The sequence below is a fragment of the Carcharodon carcharias genome, chromosome 14, assembly GCF_017639515.1.
Source record: "Carcharodon carcharias isolate sCarCar2 chromosome 14, sCarCar2.pri, whole genome shotgun sequence".
NCBI classification, from domain to species: Eukaryota; Metazoa; Chordata; class Chondrichthyes; order Lamniformes; family Lamnidae; genus Carcharodon; species Carcharodon carcharias.
The window spans coordinates 138435813-138456159 of NC_054480.1; the positions used below are offsets into that span (position 1 = coordinate 138435813).

Here is a 20347-nt window from a genome sequence, read left to right on the forward strand (position 1 = left end):
GGCATTGGTGAGACCGCATCTCGAATACTGGTCTCCTTATTTAAAGAAGGATGTAAATGCACTGGAGGTGGTTCAGAGAAGTTTACTAGATTGATACCTGGAATGAGTGGGTTGTCCTCTGAGGATGGGTTGTTTCCACTGGAGTTTAGAAGAGTGAGGGGTGTCTTGATTAAAGTATATAAGACCTTGAATGGTCTTGACAAGGTGGACATGGAAAGGCTGTTTCCTCTTATGGGTGAGCCCAGAACTAGGGGTCCCTGTTTTAAAATTAGGGGTTGCCCTCATAGGACAGAGATGAGGAGAAACTTTATCTCTCAGAGGGTTGTGCGACTTTTGAACTCCCTGCTTCAGAAGGCGACGTAGGCTGGGTCACTGAATATTTTATAAAGCAGAGGTAGATTGATTCCCTTGCCTAACAAAAATCTAAGGTTATTGGGGGCAGATGGGAATGTGGAAATCAAACCACAAACAGATCAGCCATGATCTTATTGAATGGTGGAGCAGGCTCGAGGGACCGAATGGCCTACTTCTGCTCCTATCTCATATGCTCATAGGAAGTGGGTGTCCTGTCTGGTCGGTAATGCAGGGTGAGTGGTGGTGGTGGTGGTGGTGGTGGTGGTGGGTGGGTGGGTGGGTGGGTGGGGGGTGTTTGAGTCGGGGAGAATCCCATGAGGAGTTTAGGGAATAACGTATTGGTGCGGATAGTCGGGAAGACCCTGGGGAGTTAGGGGTGTGGGAGGTGTGTCCTGGGGGGTGTGGGCAGAGCCAGCATCTTTAAAATAGTTACCCAGAAGTTAGAAGAAGTTTGAATTCTTCTAACATTTTCTGAGTAACTATTTGTGTAACACAGTCAGAACCATCCGAAGTTTGCGATTTAAGTTGCATTTTTGAATGGTCCCAGAGCAGGGCAATTGCCGTGCAAGCTCTTACCTTTGAAGTTCCGGGAGGGGTTCCCCAGAGGTTCTCTGGGGTACTTCCCAAATCTGATGGTGAGGAGCTAAGAAGTTACAGCCCACTATAATTAGCTGGAACTACAACAAATGTGGCAGAACACAGATTTCAGCAAACAAATTTCAGATCTCAATTAGAGTGCAGAGGTGCCACCAATTGTTGGTTTCACTCTATGTTCATCAGTATATACAAACAAATCACTCAAGTGCAACATATGGTCACCAAATAATCAATCTATTGAAAAGATAGGTGTGTAAATGGATTTGGTACACAGTATTTTCCATGAGGTACTTTATTTAAAATGCAAATCTATCCCTCATACCTTTGAATAAAAGTGGTTCACTAATGGAGACTGGCAAAACTCCACTTCAGGTTCAGGTTGGAGCTGGAAGTCAGGGCTTACAGCACAAATGGCTTTCATTACCATTTCTCTTTCATCTTTCCGGAACACACAAGTCTTAAACAAGTCTTGTGTTGTGAAGCCATCTTCTTTTAGCTGCTGAAGGCACCTAGGAAAATAATTTTATACAGATTATGAGTAACTCTGGAAACGTGAAAAGTTGCACAAATTTTTAATTTTCCCAAAGATTACAAATTTCTTCTTAATGCACATTGCTGCTCAACACATCATAACCTGGAGATAGTACAGTATTTATTCAGTCTTCATAATCTGAAAACATAAACTCATTTGCTATAAAAAGCCTATATGAAAACATATTAGACTACACTCACTTTTATTCAAGCTCCTCTTTTTGGGAGAGATCAAAATCACTGTCTCCAACAGAAAACCACCAAGTCTGTGAGGGCACTCTGGGGTCATTGAGTATAAGATATCCAAATGAAAGAATTCTGGGCTATGACTTGATATTGACCAAAGCATACAGCCCTGGGCAAGTGATTCACATGGAAATACGACTAATATAAAGTACTTCTCCTTGTTAGATTGCTTTACTTCTTAACACTAACATATAGGTTGATGGATTGTGAATTTGAGCCCAAAGCAAAGGGTTTGATTCAAAATCTGAACTGACACTTCATTGCAACACTGAAGGAATGCAGCACTGTTGGGACATGCTGTCCTTCAGAAAAGACATTAAGCCTAAGTCGTGACACTATGGCTCGGATTTTGTGGTTGTTTTGCAAATACTATCAGCATTCACCATCATTAAAACTGTGAAACTGACACAGTTAAATGACACAAATGCACAGTTAAACATAGAAATCCAGAAGTTGCTGTCAGTGATTCATTGCTCATCTACAAGGTACACTCACTGTTGAAGACCCCACAGATGGAAAACTTTAAAATCACTTGAATTGACATGAACTTCCAGTTTTTAGTATTACACGTCAATTTCACTGTAAAAACCTTGGGAAAAAGTTATGCCTTGCTGTAAGAGGTGTACCTGGATTTTTAATGGTATATTAAATCATATTTCCTGTTGAACAACCTCTCTGGCACTGAACATTTGTACTTGTGCAATATCAAGTTTCTCCATTATGATAAATTTTCTATGTTTTTAATGTAATGATTAAAAAGAAAATAAAAGTAAAGTACTACAGATGCTGGAAACTTGAAATTAAAACAGAGAACTCGGCAGGCCAGGCAGCATCTGTGAAGAGAGAAAGGGTTTTCAGGTTGATGACCTTTTGCCAAATATCTGAAATGTTAACTCCATTATATCTCCACAGCTGCAGCCTTTTTTTTTTAAAGTTTACGGTTATTTCAGCTTCTGCGTTAATCCCACGTGCATGTCCCAATCTTTATTTCACTCTTCGTAAAATTATTAAAATGTGAAGGATAATCAGTGCATTTTACTTCTGTTTGCTGCCTCAGAATTTTTTTTTAATGTGATAGGCTGCTTAACCTGCTTGATGACATCACAGTTGCTAGGTGCCAGGAATCCCCTATAGTTGGTACCAGAATCAAATTAACATTGGAATGGTGAAGTCCATGCCACAGAGAGCACTAGATCTTTGTAGGCAGCTTTCTTCTTCACTTTGCGCTGACTGCAAAACCTGGACCAATATGAAGAGCAGGGAGTTCTCCCATTGTCCTGGTAAAATTCCTTCCTCCCTTAGCTAGTACAACCAAAGAAATAATCATTAATTTCATAGCTATTTGTGGAAAGTTGCTCTGTGCAAAACACTGACATCAGTTCAGCTACATTCGAGCTACTATACTTCACGAGCTACATATATCTTTATTGCAACACTTAAATATGAAAAGGCACCAGCTACATTTGGAAATATATTTTTTCTTGCTCTTACCAGTTAGGTTTGTTCAACCAATGCTATTTCCATGCTATTTTCAGAGTATTACAGCACTCAAAAATGAAACATCACTTTACTGGGCAATGAGTTTCTGCTCCCTGACTTCACTGCTGTCATAACCCATTAAAATAAAATGTAATCCTTATGGTATGCTGCATTTTCTTGAACAAAAAGCGTAACTGATTTGTCTGCTGGGAGACGGATCGAATTTTACTTTAATTAATTTATTTAAAACCCTTTCTTTATGGTCGGTTTTTTTAGCCAATTAGAAATGGATTGCAGCTGCTCCCAAGTACCTTTCTAAGTCAAAGTTACAGTGCAAGCAAGATATCAGACAAATTATTTTATCCATCATGTCGAACATTTCCAATTTATTAGAAAACTACGCACATTTAATAAGCAGTTACGACGGCATTTGAGGCGGAGGACCTGCCCGTTATGCTGATCTTTCTTTCACTAAAGATACTGGGGCAGGTTTTGCAGTCAGTAATGAGTGAATGCTGCCAGCTATTCATTATCCATATGCTTGCCTCACAGACTTTATGGGTTTACACCAGAAATGGCTGCAATGACAAAGCCATTTCATATGGCACCCTCTACAGGGGCTCTGGAGTCTGTATGAACAGGGCAAGCCACTGTATATTCCCTTAACTAGATTGAAGAATTGTTACTGAACAACACAGAGCCTGAACCAGCAAACGTAAGTTAGAATATCTAATTTAATACCAAATCATGTAGAAAGTGAAACAGAGGGGGAAAGAAAGATGGGATTAAGAAAAAGATAAAAGGGACACAAAGGAAAGGTTCCTAAAAAATGAGAAAAGAATGAGACTCCACAACGTTAAATTAAGATTTAGCATGTCATTAAAAATTTACTTATACTGCAATGGGCAAGTCCTACTTTTTTCTGGTGCATTTAATGGGTATCTATCACATAAATACAGAAATTTCGCAACAGTTTGTACGCTTCAATGCCGAGTGTCTCAGTGAGCTATGGGTATAACACAACTTCTGGACAAGCAGGGCAATGTGGGCAGCAACCTCCTAATTTTGCATTCAATTGTGTGCATGCAATTGCTGTAAGTTGATGTTCAAATTATATTTTATTAAACATGAGCACTGTTAGCTCATCATTATTTTTAATCACAAGTTCTGGGAAGTACTGTCTGAATTACCGATTTACTTTAATAAACCTTGTCCTGAACCTACATCTCCCAATTCTGATAGCGTCACAGAAGCTGACAGCATGCAGTACTGTAAACAATAAAAAAACTGCTACCTATTACAGTATTCTTAGCAATGTATGTAAACTTACTCTCTGAATGGTAACTAATATAAAATCGTAGACAAAATATAGAATGAACTGCGGGGGTCAATGGGACCGGAAGACAACAAAGCACTAGGGATTCAAATTTGAAATCCCAAACTTCAGTGATCTACCACACCATCACAAGGGTTTTTTTTCTTTTCATTTATTTACTTTCCACCACTTCACAACCTTCTGCTGAAGGTGCTGACACTTGCTAAGGTATGGTTCTGTGGTTACCCTCTGGTACTCCGGTTTTTCCACCACCTGCCACACTGACACAAGCTTAGTCTCGCTCCTATTTCCTTCAGGCCTCAGCAGCTCAATCAGTGCTGGTACTACGGAGGTATGCTTGACAATGGGCATTGAAGTCTAGCACCTAGAGTACACTTTCTGTCTGCTCTAACCTTAGCGCTTCCTCCAAATGATGTTTAACAGCAGGGAGAGGGTGGTAGGTACTAACCAGCAGGCTTCCTTTCTTGTGTTTGATCTGAAGCTATAAATCATCATGGACTAACCATAACCGAGTGCTATTCTGTCTCTCACATACTTTCCAGCAGGTATCAATGGTGCCAATCAGCAAGAGAAAACCTGAGTGATATTTTTCCATCTTAGTCGAGGTATGTCAAGGCCCACTGTACTATGCTTATTATTGCCCTGGCACAAATTAGCTAAATTTGCACAGAGTGAGAACTGTGCTTTTCCCCATTAGACAGTTTGGTGAAATTAATTTTTGTGGCAAAATTTATTGATTGACAAACTTTTAATTATCAAGCCATAATCAATAAAAGCCTTTGAATTGCACAACATACTAAAATTATTTTTACATTCATGCGTAATTATTAGGAGATTAAAACACTTTTCTCCATTTTGCAATTTACAAATGACCCAACATCAAGGAAATTTAGATCATCATACTTAATTTGCTGAGTCACTGACCATCATATCAATCACAACCATAGTGGCTGCTGTATGTGCATTCTGTTTGCTGTGCAGCAGCAGCCACAGGCGGTTGCATCTAAAATAATTTGGCTAAACATTTCATAATTATACATTAGTGCACAAATGGTTGTTTCCGACATTAGCACTAGATTTAATTCATAATTTACAAGATTATCAGAACAAAAACCACAGCACCCATTCCATTAAGCTTCATTCAACTCCATTTGCAATCAATTCCATTGTCAATTTTTGACTGATAACACTCCTGTGAAGTATTTTGGGAGGATTTACTACATTAAAGGTGCTTTATAAATGCAAGTTGTTGTTGCTGACATTAGTCTTTTGAGAAAATGGAACAATTTGTGCTATCCAGCTGGCATACCAATATGCTATGCCAGTGAGTCAGAGCACAAAGGTATCACAGTTCTAAAGGGCGCAGCAGGCAATATTATTAGCAGGTAATGGTACCAAAAAGCTACTGCTGGTACTGAGTGGAAATCCAAGGCTGACAGTACATCATAATGTGTTTGAAAAGTGTTGTGCTGAACTACAATTTAGAGGTCCACACTATGTGCAAAATAATCTGAATATCAAGACTTGTACCCTTCACCTCTTCTCCATTCTTCAATTGGACTTGTATGTGCACAACTGTTTATACTACACTCCAATCTACAAAAAACATGATACCCGATCTGTTCTAACTGATGTTCACATTTCAGATCTGTTATGCTTCTACAAAACTAGGTAGGACCAATTTTCCATGGGCATCTGTGTACATCATGAGACATTTTTCACATTAAAGATGCAGCATAAATGGAGAATTACTACGTTACATTTGGAAACTAACATTTAACATTTGTTTAATCAAAATGAAGAGAAATTTATCTCAAAGCTGCCTAGTAAAAGAAATGTGCTATGGATTACATGAAAATATCCACACTACCATGCGTATTTGAAATTAGCATACTTAACTGCAATGAAACATAGGAACAGGAGGAGGCCGTTTAATCCCTCGAACCTGTTCCATCATTCAACAAAATCATAGTTGATCTGCAACCTAATTCTATACATCTACCTTTGCTCAATATACCCAATTACTTTTGGATAACAAAAATACATCTCTATCTCAAATTTAAAATTTCCAATTGATTTAGCATTAAATACCACTTGTGGAATAGAGTTATAAAATTCTACCACCCTTTGCACACACTTGTTCCCTAATTTCACACTTGAAAGGTCTGTCTCGAATGTTTAGATTATATCTCAGTCTTTGACTCCCCAACCAGCTGAAATTATTTCTCTCAATTTACTCTATCCATTTCTTTTAATACTTTGAAAACTTTGGTAAAATTAATCCCTAACCTTCTAAATTCCAAGGAATACAACCCAAATTTATGTAATCTCTCCTTGTAATTTAACCCTTAGATATCATCCTGGCATATCTATGTTGCACTCCCTCCAAGGCCAATACAAAATGGAGTGCTACAGGCTTGTATAACATATATACATAAATAACCAAATGTCATACTGCAGAGTGAGTCCATTTTTAGCATCATTCACCCAGGATCCAATCTGCAATGGAAAAGAAGCTGAACAGCTGAGATTCTTTCATCAAGATAAAATTTTATTTTTGAGACACTTGGGGTTTAAAAGTTTGTCACCCTTAGATGAGGAAATAAAGGCAATACCTGATGCTGGCACTAAGCCATTCCATCAGAAGTCTCAGATTCAATTCCTAGTCTTTGTTGAGTTTGCTGGTCTTATTTGGGGCACAGGCACTACAAAAGGGCTTGGAACTCTTTGGTTGGAGTGCAAACAAATCAGTCAGGATTTTCAATTACCATATAATGACTCATGTTGGAAGGGACATGTGGATGGATGGGCAGGATGGGGCTAAATTTGACGTCAGCTACAGACAAATTGCTTGCCACTCACACAGAAAATGGTTGTTCCGGTTAACTACTGGAGGGCAGCACAGTTTTGTGGGAACTGTACCCGGCCATGTGTTTGCGGGGAGAAAAATGAGAAGGTCTGGTAAGAAAAAAGAACCTTAATGTGGAACACATCCCTAATTTCATGAGTCATTTTCAAATACCTCCACACTAGGAAGCCATTTCACTTCACAACTATAGGAGCACTTTAGGAAAATGTGTCCTTGAAAAACAATTACATACATTGAGGAGTGGCGCACATAATATTGAAAATATAGTACACTATCCTTTTCTTTCAAGCTCCATGCAATACACTCAGCAAATCAGATTCTGGAAGGTTGATTGCTAAAAATAAAAATTATGTTTTTAATTCCCCATTTTTCACTTCCTCGAAGGTAGTCTTGTGTGCTGAGCAGTAATCTAAAGCACCAACTACCCTTTACTAATTCTAGTTCCTAGCTTTTCTACTGCTGCTATTTTATTACGTCATTATTTTAATGTTTATAAATCATACAGTTCCAAACCTTATGTGATTTAACCACTGCCATGAACATGTCAATGACAAGGATTTCATTTGTATTGCTTTCTTCAGACACCACTCTTTGATAGATGTGAAAATATTTACTTTAATTAGAATACATTTGAAGTTGCATCTCCAGTTAAATACATTATACACTCCCCCCCTCCCATTGCTCCCTTATTCCTAACTCCTCTCATTCAACTTCTACTGCTATTCCATTTAACTCCCCCACCCCACATTTCCCCACCAGCTCTCTTTCCTCATTAAGCATGCTTCTTCCCTCTATTCCCACCAAGGCATATAACTATGCTCTACTCTCCTGTTTCAACTAATGATCCCTAACCCTTCTCTACCATTTCTTTCGTGCCCCATCCTGCTGCACCAACATTTTCCTCTCTGGCTTCCTACATTACCATTCCCCTATGGCCCTTAACCAATTATTTCCTGTCATCTAACCCTGCTTGATCTAAAGGCCCCATCTAAGCCTGACTATGTATGCAATGTCACAGGGCACCAGTTAGTAAGAACATAAGAAACAAAGTAGGCCATACAGCCCCTCCAGTCTGCACCAGCATTAAAGAAGATTAAGTTGACCTTCTACCTCAAGTGCACCTTCCTGTCTGATCCCCATAACCCTCAATTTCCTTATCATCCCAAAAATCTATTGATCTCAGCCTTGAATATAGTTAACAACTGAGCATCCAAGGACCTCTGGGGTAGAGAATCCCAAAGATTCACAATGCTCTGAGTGAAGAAATTACTCCTCATCTCAGTCAATACCCCTGTGGCTATCATCCTGAGTTCTAGGCTCTCCGGCTGGAGGAAACAGCTTCTCAGCATCCAACCCATCAAGCTCTTCCAAAATCTTATATGTTTCAATGCAAATGCTCTTCTCGCTTCTAAATTCCAGAGATTCTAGGCCCATTTTACTCAATTAGTATGTTGAAACCAAGAAATGCAATGGCCCGAATCTTCTGAGGAATAGCAATCACCGTTGGATTGCCACTCCGCTCCTACATTTCTGCACCTAGCTGGAGCTCCGCATTTCTGGCTGGGACTCCTGATCCCAATTTCTCCAGAAATGCGGAACATTCTTGAAATTGAATTGCTTCTTTGTAGCATTGACTTGTCAGGGGAACATAAGCCACACCCACTTTTCACGACACTAGTTACCATATTCTGGTAAGCGTTCACTAACAAACTGAAAAGCTGGGGCATTTAAACAGTCTCTCAGTGTGTTAGTGTATGTGTGTATGAGTGAATGAGTAAATGGTGAATAGGTGGGTGAGTAAGGGGGTTGGGTGCAGGTGGATAGGGTGGTGAGGTCAGGTCAGGTCAGGTAGGGTTAGGAGGTCGGGGGGGGGAATCGGGGGGAAGTTGAGTGGTGAGATTGAGTCGGAGGGTAGTCTGAAGGTTGGGAAGGAGTAGGGTGGTCAGGGGGGAGAGTCAGGTGGTGAGGTCAGATCAGGGGTTCAGCATGGGGGACAGGAAGGTGAGTCAGTGGGATGAGGGTGGATCAGGGGAGTCAAAGGGTCAGAGATGAGTGGGGGCGGGTGGTCAGGGGTGGGAGTCAGAGGGATCAGGAGTGGGGTGAGTTGCATAGTTACCCAGGAGTTAGACAAGGATTTTTCTGTCTAACATTTCCTGGGTAACCATTCAGGCAAGTAAGTTGGAACTGTTCAAATTCTCTGACTCCAACTCAGAGTCGCAGACTTTTCCGGTAGATCCCAGGGAGCAGGGGTATTACCAATTGTAAGTTCAAATCTCCTGGGCAATTCCCATAGAGTCAGCGTGTTGGGACCTCCGAGGAACCCCAACGCATATCATCGGGGGTACGTCTGGTATCCGACAATCAAAGAGCAGAGGATCTGGGCCAATGTACAAACATGCGAATTAGGAGCAAGAGTTGGCCACTCAGCCCCTCGAGCCTGCTCTGCCATTCAATAAGATCATGGCTGATCTAATTGTAACCTCAACTCCACATTCTCACCTACCCCTTTCACCCCCCTTGCTTATCAAGAATTTAACTACCTGTGTCTTAAAAATATTCAGAGACTCTGCTTCCAACATCTTTTGATGAAGAGAATTCCAAAGACACTCAATCCTCGAGAGAAAATATTTCTCCTCATTTCTGTATCAAGTGAGTGACCTCTTTTTTTGAAAACAATGACCCCTAGTTTTAGATTCTCCCACAACAGGAAGCATCCTTTCCACATCCGCCCTGTCAAGACACCTCAGAATGTCACTGAAACATCCTGCAAGTAGAGCATCATAGTCAATGCATATAGAAACAGATAGAGTTGCTGATACACTTGGAGTCATTAAAAATGCTTTCAGTTCTTAAAATAGTTCCATTAGAAAGACAATACTTTAATCATGGGCATTCCTATCAGCAACCACTTTTTATTCAACCAAGAAAACTGAGTGCACAATGATCTCTAGTGCCAACGATGAATGGAAGTCAACTAGTATTGATCATTGACAACCTATTGTATCATTATTTACTCCATCTTGAATTTGTAAAATTACTTTGTGTATTCAAAAATAAAACTTAAAAAAAAATTGCAAATGATTAAAAGAGGCTTGTGTTCACAAAATGAGTTTGTGACCAATAGGGCACATTACCTGTTGTACGACCTTGAACAGCAAATTAAAAAAGACACTGTGATTTACTCACTGTTCCAAGAAATTTAGGTCAATAAAAAATAATTTCCTCCTTGAATGGCTTCGAGTTTCAAGTTTCGCTTTCACCTAACCTGCTTTTATCGATTTATAAGAATACTAATAATTCAGCAAACACCAGTGTCTATATTGGTGTCTCCTTCTAGATATCTGAGGTGAAAATTAATATGCAGTGGATCAATCATGTTATATAAAAGCTAGCATCAGCTCCTTCAATGCTGAAAATCAAAGACACCATTATGTACATAGACTGGTGAGGAAGTCACCAAGTCACAAGAGGACATAACCTTTAAATCAGAACCAGACTATTCAGGAGAGAAGTCAGGAAACACTTCTTCATACAAAGGGTGGTAGAAGTGTCAAACTCTCTTTCCAACAAAAAGCAGTAGGTGCTAGCACAATCAGCAACTTTAAACCTGTTAGCCGAGGAATATGGAGCCAAGCTGGGTAAATGGAGTAATGATACATGTCAGCCATGAACTCATTGAATGGCACGACAAGCTTGAGGGGTTGAATGGCCTACTGCTGTTCCTAGATCCCTTTTCAAAAGGTGTATTTTGACCAAAAATTATTTGTGGCCTGGGAGTATGCAGGCGAAATGATTCTGCCTCAAACCCATATCGACAAACATTAAATCCTAGAGGATGCCTGTCATGCAGGTGCATCTCGCACTACTGGCACTTTTTAGCTGTTCAGCTGCCAGCTGGAATGCTATATGGAGCACCACATGATGAAAGAACATTCCATCCCTTGGAAGGGTAAAACATAAACCATGGTGACAGCTGCATCAGCCAAATGACAACTGTGAAGGAGCGCAGGAACACCATCCAGAATAAAACAAGCAATCATTCATTAACATTAGATAGTTAACAAAAAATGTTGAAACATAGCCCAATCTGCAAACTGCCTCCATTGGGAAAAAATAAAGATCAAAAGATTTAGTACAATGTGGTAAGGTGACAAGTAGAATTCTTGATTTTCTTCATCAGATTATTGACTGTTTATTATTATTGCTCATTATTAATCTGTTATGTGAGGTGGGCAGTGCTTTTGTCCAAAATGGACATGGGAAATTTAAATATTATAATACGATAATGAAAGCAAATGAGTACAAATGTGACTCCCTGCTTTATTTACTGGGAACACGCTGCTTGCCATATAAAACAAGCAATGAGGAACAACCAATTTCTGGGTCTGATGGGAAATCAATGCTTAAAGGAGGACCAGTACAGATTTATTTTTGAGACTAAGAGAGTTGAACTTCTAAGTATTTGCTTTATTTTTTGCACCTTGTTGCCTTGTTGGTAGCAGGATCTTTCATTGCTATAATTCAAGTTCTGGATTTGGGAACTTTAATGAGCATTCCTCTCTTTTTGTCTTATTTAAGAGAAGGAAGAGCAGGATGAAAAGAAAAATGCACAAGAGCTTTGTTTGTACCAGTCATGGCTGCCCTCACTCTCACAGCTGTGTCTGCAATCCCAAAGCAGAGTTATCCAGGAATATCTGGGGGCATTCTGCAGGCTCCTCATCACCAAGAAGGTAATGACAGTTGTATGGTCTGTTCAAATTTGACCTACAACACAGAGCTGAACATTTATGTCTCAGGCTAATTCCAAGCTGCATTAATACACAGTACATTGATGCATCAAGCAGATCGTGTGAATTGCCACGTAGGGTAAGTAACTTCACCATTTCCCCCAAAATGCATCAGAATAATGACAGGGCACTATTTATTATTAGGTACATGATTCCCCTAAGTTCAGGGCGTAAACAATGCCAACCATGTGGCAATCTGGGCATCTATCATTCCATGACCGTCATGAACAGCAAGAGCTTTCTACTCTATTACTGGGCAGATGACCAACAACACAGTATCTTGAAATTTCACTGCCATTTCCCAGGCAGCAGGCATGGCATTTTCATTTTAAGTCCTCGGTGTTCAGCAAAGACAGACAGCAAGACTAACTTAGCGAAGATCAAGACCTCTCAACCACGGTCCTTTAGAAGCATCTGAAAACAGAAGCTTAGCTAAGGTACAATGAGACACATCAGGATAACTGAACATAGTTTATGCAACAAAAAGCAGCACTTCAGATCATGGTACGTAACAGTAAATCTCCACCAGTATCTCTAAGATCACAGTCTGCTAAACAGCAAATCTGCCATTCCAAGAGGCATAACCACGATGCAGATGGTAAGGAAACTTATCCATAGCCAAGAGCAGAGTATATCATTGAATTATGGGCCAAACAGCAGGCTTTCTTAAATGAGACCTTTCAATGAATGTCAGATCAGGTCAATGCATTAACAGCATCAACTTAAACACTGTTGCCTATATCTGAACTCATACCAAGTCCAGGTCACTCATCACCTTGTGGCTTGTTAGCCTACATTGTATCCCAGTTCAGCAACACCTCAATTTTAAAATTCTCATCCCTGATTTCAAATCCCTTCATGGCCTCTGCCTTCCCCATCTTAATAACCTCCTGCAACCACCAACACCCCTGGATCTCTGAACTCCTTCAATCTGGTCTCTTGTGTATCCACAATCTTAGTCACCCCACAACTGGTGGTCATGCCTTGAACTGCCGAGTTTCCAAACTCTGGAATTCCCTCCCTGAACTTCTCCACCTCTCTATTTCTCCTCCTTTAAGGTGCTTCTTAAAACCTAACTCTTTGACCAAGCATTTAGTCACTTGTTCCAAAATCTCTCTATGTGACGCAGTCAGAATTTTTTGGGTAACGGTCATAAGGGAGCTTGGGGACATTTTACTATGTTAAAGGCACTGTATAAATGCAAGTTGTTGTTATGCATAATGCAGCAAGATAGACCTCCAGCAACACTAGTCTCTATATTCATCTACCATGGGTGCCAGTACTTCGATCAGCTAATATCTTATTCATTATTTCAACGGCGTCCTGAAATACATTCATAAAGTACAACTAAATTAAAAATCCTAAAATTGAACTGTAGATGTGGCTAATGCTTTCTGAGCCAATGCTGTCTCTTGGCAAAAGAGTTTTTTGAGGTCTAAAATCTAACCCTCTAAATAACACATTGTTCTCCTGGTAACAGGGTCCCCTGGTGTGCCAACAAGTCATCCCTTTTGCCGAACTTATTACAGATGCAAGTTCAAGGCATCTGAAACAGAGATGCGCTGCGACTTCACAACCATTTCCAGGCTTCTACCCATCAACAATCAAGCGGCCTCTCTATGTACCACTGCAGTTTTTAAACAATGTGAAGCCATTTGCCAATTGACAGTATGCTTCCATCACTAAGCCCAATAGATTGGGAGTTTGCTGTGCCGACACCAACGAGCTCATCTTTGGTGTAATGTCAGTGGACACAAAGCTTGCTTCACTCCGATCCCACCATTTCAGTGCTAGGACCAGAAATTATACCTCAACATTCAAGACTAAAAGTCTGCTGAGTCATGTGCAAAATTATCAATCTGTCGTCATTCTTGCAGATGTTCAAAAGGACAAACCCCCGTTGCTTTGAAACTACAAACTAACTGGAGTAAGAAAACTATCTAGCCTGCCATTACCCAATGTGTGAACCAGCAAAACAACGGAGAAAGAGATTTGACAATGTGAGGTTTTGTACCTTTAACAGGTTAAAATCTTCCAATTAAGCCAGACTTAATGAAGAAATGGTAAAAGATTAATGGAATGTTCTACTAACTTCCTAGTTTCCCTTTCTAAATTGCTTGTAACTTGTCATGGAAGAGCCACTTTCCCTCTCAACTAAATTCATTTTGAATTAAAACACAGATGGTGAGAGTCGGTCATCACAAGGAAATCAGGCTAAATTGCCTTCCAATTTTAGTATAATTTCTGGAAGTATTTCTTCAATCAGTTATCTAAAGAATGGTATCTCCTAACAGACGAGAGTAGATGTGAAATGTATGATCAGACATATCTATGCAACTGTAAACTCTGAAGTGTCCAGCTATCTTGAAGAACATATCACCCTCCACTGTTGGTACTGCATTAACCCTCACCAGGGCCTAGGCGTGTGGCAATGGATAAACACACCCAAGCCGAGGGTATAAAATCTACACATTACACTTCACATTTAATTATCTGCGTTGATTAAAAATTTCCAGAAGAATGATCTGCCTGTCATTCCCATATGAATGGCCTGTACATATAAACTACCACCATCTTGAAAATTTCCAAAAAATAACTTCAACTTATAAGTCAAGGATAAGCACACCAGAAAAATTATTTTCCTTAGCCAATCACCTCCATTTAGACCTCAGTGAATCATGCGTAATAGAAAACCAATGTGTACAAAATCCATCACCAAACCTTAAGAGTTAAAACAACATACTCTGCCTTCTAAAATACTTTTAGCCTGTTAACATCTAAAAAGATTTCAATGGCTTGACAGCGCTATATGTGATCTGATGCTGTCTAGTGCAATGCCTTACCAGAAGGATAACATCACATGGTGGGCACCATGGCAGTTCTCAATATTGGGCTGATCAGTTTGTACAACTATCAATGTATCAACTGAAATCACTTGTGCTTAAACAAATAGCCGGTTCAACAAGCAGCTGAAATCCACCATTTACAATGTGCCAGATGTGAATACATCAAGTCATAGAGTTATACATTACAGAAACAGGCCCTTCGGCCCAGTGTGTCCATGCCAGCCATCAAGCACCTATCTATTCTAATCCCATTTTCCAGCACTTGGCCCGTAGCCCTGTATGCTAGGGTATTTCAAGTGCTCATCTAAATAATTCTCAAATGTTGAGAGTTCCTGCTTCTACCACCCCCTCAGTGTTTTACATCAAAAGATTCACCATGAATATAAATGAATGACTGTTTCCCACTCAGCATAGTTCTAGTTTAAACAAGTTTAAACATTTACTGTAATTTCGGCACAATATTTATGTAGTCCTTCATATCACTAGTGCCAGGCCATTTGAAAATGCAGGGAATAGAACACTGGGAGAATATGCAAACTGATGATGACTGCTGAAATTAAGTCAAAGAAATACTTTAGGAGGATCCTCAATAATCAATAGTTAAAGGAGAATACCAGTTACAGCACGTAGCCTTCACATTGAGGATACCATCAATCTTGTTGAATGGCACTACCGCCGTGTTAAATGGGATAGATTTCAAATAGATCTACAGCTCAACTGGGCATCCATGAAGCACTGTTGGCCATCAGCAGCAGCAGAATTGTACTCAAACACAATCTGTAATCTCATGGCCCAGCATAGCCCCCACTCTACCACTACCATCAAGCCAGGGGATCAACCCTGGTTCAATGAAAAGTGCAGGAGGGCATGCCTAAAAATAAGGTGTCAACCTGCTGAGAAGCTATAACAGAGGGCTACTTGCATGCTAAACAGCATAAGTAGCAAGTGATAGACAGAGCTAAGCAATCCCACAACCAAAAGATCAGATCTAAGCTCTGTAGTCCTGCCACATCCAGTCGTGAATGGTGGTGCCCAATTAAACAACTCACTGGAGAAGGAGGCTCCACAGATATCCTCATCCTCAATAATGGGGGAGCCCAGCACATCAGTGCCAAAGATAAGGCTGAAGCATTTGCTACAATCTCCAGTCAGAAGTGCCGAGTGGATGATCCATCTTGATCTCCTCCACAGGTCCCCAGCATCATAGATGCCAGTCTTCAAATCAATTCACTCCACATGATATCAAGAAATGGCTGAAGGCACTGGATAGTGCAAAGGCTGTGGGCACTGACAATATTCCGGCAATAGTACTGAAGACTTGTGTTCCAGAACTTGCTGCGCCCTTAGCCAAGCTGTTCCAGTACAGCTACTAACCTGGCCAATTACCACCTCATCAGTTTACTCTCAATCATCAGTAAAGTAATGGAAGGGGTCATCAACAGTGCTATCAAGCAGCACTTGCTTAGCAATAAACTGCTCACTGACGCTCAGTTTGAAATCAGCCAGAGCCACTCAGCTCCTGACTTCATTACAGCTTTGGTTAAAACATGGACAAAAGAGCTGAACTGTCGAGGTGAGCTAAGCGTGACTGCCCTGACATCAAGGCCGCATTTGACTTAGTGTGGCATCAAGGGGCCCTAGCAAAACTGGAGTCAATAGGAATCGGGGTGGGGGTGGGTGGGCTCTCTCTGCTGGTTGGAGTCATATCTAGCACAAAGGAAGATGGTTGTAGTTGTTGGAGGTCAGTCATCTAAGCTCCAGGACATCATTGCAGGGGTTCTTCAGGGTGGTGTCTTCGGCCCAGCCACCTTCAGCTGCTTCATCAATGACCTTCTTTCCGTCATAAGGTCAGAAGTGGGAATGTTCGCTGATGATTGCACAATGTTCAGCACCATTTGCGACTCCTCAGATACTGAGGCAGTCCATGTCCAAATGCAGCAAGGCCTGGACAATATCCAGGCTTGGGATGACAAGTGGCAAGAAACATTCGCAGCATCCAAATGCCAGGCAATGACCATCTCCAACAAGAGAGAATCTTACCATCTCCCCTTGACATTCAATGATATTACAAAGCTGAATTCCCCCACTTTCAACATCCTTGGGCGGGGTGGGGGGGGGGGTTACCATTGACCAGAAGCTGAATTGGATAGCCATATAAATACTGTGGCAACAAGAGCAGGTCAGAAGCTGCCGTGAGTAACTCACCTCCTGACTCCCCAAGGCCCGTCCATCATCTACAAGGCACAAGTCAGGAGTGCGATGGAATACTCCCGACTTACCTGGATGAGTGCAGCTCCAATGACACTCAAGAAGCTTGACACCATCCAGGGCAAAGCAGCCCACTTGATTGGCACCCCATCCACAAACATCCACTCCCTCCACCACCAACGCACAGTAGGAGCAGTGTGTACCATCTACAAGATGCACTGCAGGAATTCAGCAAGGCTCCTTAGACAACACCTTCCAAACCCAAGCCCACTGCCATCTACAAGGACAAGGGCAGCAGGTAGATGGGAACACCACCTGGAAGTTCCCCTCCAAGTCACTCACCATCCTGACTTGGAAATATATTGCCATTCCTTCACTGTCACTGGGTCAAAATCCTGGAGCTCCCTCCCTAACAGCACTGTGGGTGTACCTGCACCATATTTGCTGCAGAGGTTCAAGAAGGCAGCTCACCACCACCTTCTCAAGTGCAACTGGGGGTGGGCAATAAATGCTGGCCCAGCCAGTGAAGCCCACATCTCATGAATGAATAAAAAAATGTAATGAAATACTCGACTAATCCTCCAGTTAGGTGCAAAGATCACAGGAGCCATCTAGTGGTGAAAACAATTACATATTGCTATGTCCACCAGCTGCAGCTACCTTCTAATTATAATATTGGTGTGAGGTAGTTTAAGTTCATGCCAAATTTCATTGCAGTGTAAATCTGGAGTCAGAGACTGACCCAACTCTAAAGCAAAGCAAAGAGAGATTCCCTACTTCCAGGAAATGCAGCTCTGCTTCCCTTTGGAGCAGGTCATTTTCTGATTCAAGATTTCTTGAACAATTTTAGCATCAGTATGTAGTGCAACCACTTTGCTTTCATATTACACTTCTTACAAAAATGCAGCTACAGACTGTTTCACATTTGAACGTGCAATTTTTCATAACTTGGTTGATAAAGAGTAATTTTACCGAAGGCAGTGCAAATTGCCAAATGGACTCAGTGGTAGCCTTGTTACCTCTGAGTTCGAAGGTCCTGGCTTCAGGACTTGACCAACAAATGTAGGCTGATGTTTCAGTACACTATTGAGGGAATGCTATCTTGCTTGAGATGCCACTTGTTAAAAATGTAAAACCAAGGCTATAAAAGTCCATGATACTATTCAAAGAGCAGAAGAGGTCCCTAGCGCTGTGGCATTCATTGTTTAACTAACACCATCAGAAATCAGATTGACTAGTCATTTGTAATATTTCTGTTTACGGCAACGTACTGCGCACACATTAATATGTGTTTGCATTGATAATAATGGAATACACCTAAAAATTACTTAATTAACTATTAAAACTTTGCTGTAGCCTGATGATGTAAAAGGCCCTTAATAAATTCAAGTTATTTGTCTTTCTAAATAGTCGCCAACAGGACAGATCTACAGCTTTGCCATATTCGTGTCTCCCCTGTTCACATTCTTAGAATGGAGATTGGGAGTGGAGTGACATGATGCATAAAAACATCAAAACGTAGACAAGAAGCAGAAGTAAATCTGAGTTATTTAAAGTAATTCATCTTCTCCACATGATTATTGCTAAGTAAGAGTAAAATTTTTGTACAATAAAAATAGAATATGCTGGAAATACAGAGCAGATCAATCAGAATTCCAAAAGGAAATGTTAGCACTTCACATAGGATTCTAGTCAGATCTGGCACTGTCCCTGGGTGTGTGTTGAGGTTTGGTGGGGAGCACGAAGAGCCACTTTTAAGGTGCTTATATTTGACACCAGTATGAACTGTAGGAGGGTGCCATAGGTTCAATGGCTCTCTGTATTTACATTGGTAAAAAGCAGCTTGAAAAGAAAAGATTTGAAATGGTATCACAGTATCTTTAAAGTGCAGGAGGTGACCATTTGGTCCATCAGGTCTGCACTGGCTCTGAAAGAGCAATCCACCGAGTCCCAATCCCCTCTCTTATCCCCGTAATCTTGCACACTCTCTTAATTCAGGTAGCAAACCAATTTCCTTTAAAATACCATGATGGAAACTGCCTCCTTCACACTTTCAAGGAGTTTGTTCCAGACTCCAACTTTTCCCTGGGTGAAAATATTTTTCCTCACATCACATTTATTCCTTTTGTCAATTATTTTCAACTGTGCCCTCTAGTTCTTAAATGTTTTGAATGTCGAGAAAGAAATGGTGAGGCAAGAAGAATTAGCCAGTGAGCTCCAGAGGGTAGTTCACAAAGTGACTGAATGAGCAGGTTAAGAAACTGAGGGAGTGGGGCAGAAAATCGCTGTATAGACCTACAAGGCTGGCTGAGGTCACAAACAGAAGATTGCGGGAGATATGCAGGAATTTGAAAGCGAGGCATTTCTGACATCAACTCACTGCAGCACAAGGAGGCAGAGAGGTTTGAGAGAAGGAAGGTGTGATCAGCATACCAGACTTTGTGCAGATAAGGACATGAACACATCATGCTAAATGAGTTGTAATTTGTGAACTGTTGAGCTGTGATAGCATTGAGCAAAGCATTAGAGGAGCTATGGATTAAAGCTTCTGAGAGTGTAACGGGAAAAATAGGGGATATAATGCAACATTGCAGAGGTGAATGAAAATGATCTTGACAATAGAGCAGATGCGAGTGAGGGGAACCTCATCTCAGGATACAAGGAGTACTATGAGATTCCATAATCATCTGATTCATCTGAGGTTGCAGTTGGGGAAGTTGCTAAAGTCAAGATGTTGCAGGAGCCAGAAAGATAGATTTATTTGGTTTTGCAGACATTTACTGGTAATACATTTTAGCTTCTCCAGCCTAATGTCGATTAGGCAACTGTAAAGTGCAGCAGCCTTTGAATTGATGGGAATGTAGAAACATAGGTGTCATCAGCATGATTGCACAATGTTTAGTACAACTCATTAGACACTGAAGCAGATCTTGCCTGCATGCAAAAAGGCCTGAACAACATTCAAGATTGGGTTGATAAGTGGTCAGTAACATTCATGTCATACAAGTGCAAGCCAATGACCAGCTTTAATGAGAACCTAACCATCTCATGATGAGATCCAAATTACCTTCTCATGGTGCGACAGGGGAGGGGG

The 20347-nt window shown here is 40.9% G+C and overlaps 1 protein-coding gene across 2 annotated transcripts in view; it reads right to left on the reverse strand.

The window, feature by feature from the left end:
• polrmt (polymerase (RNA) mitochondrial (DNA directed)) overlaps positions 1-20347 on the reverse strand; it is a 128415-nt gene that overhangs the window by 90394 nt on the left and 17674 nt on the right. For both annotated transcript variants that reach the window (XM_041205092.1, XM_041205093.1), the window contains one exon: positions 1274-1460. In XM_041205092.1, coding sequence (XP_041061026.1) covers positions 1274-1460 — 187 coding nt within the window. The remainder of the gene's footprint in view (positions 1-1273; positions 1461-20347) is intronic.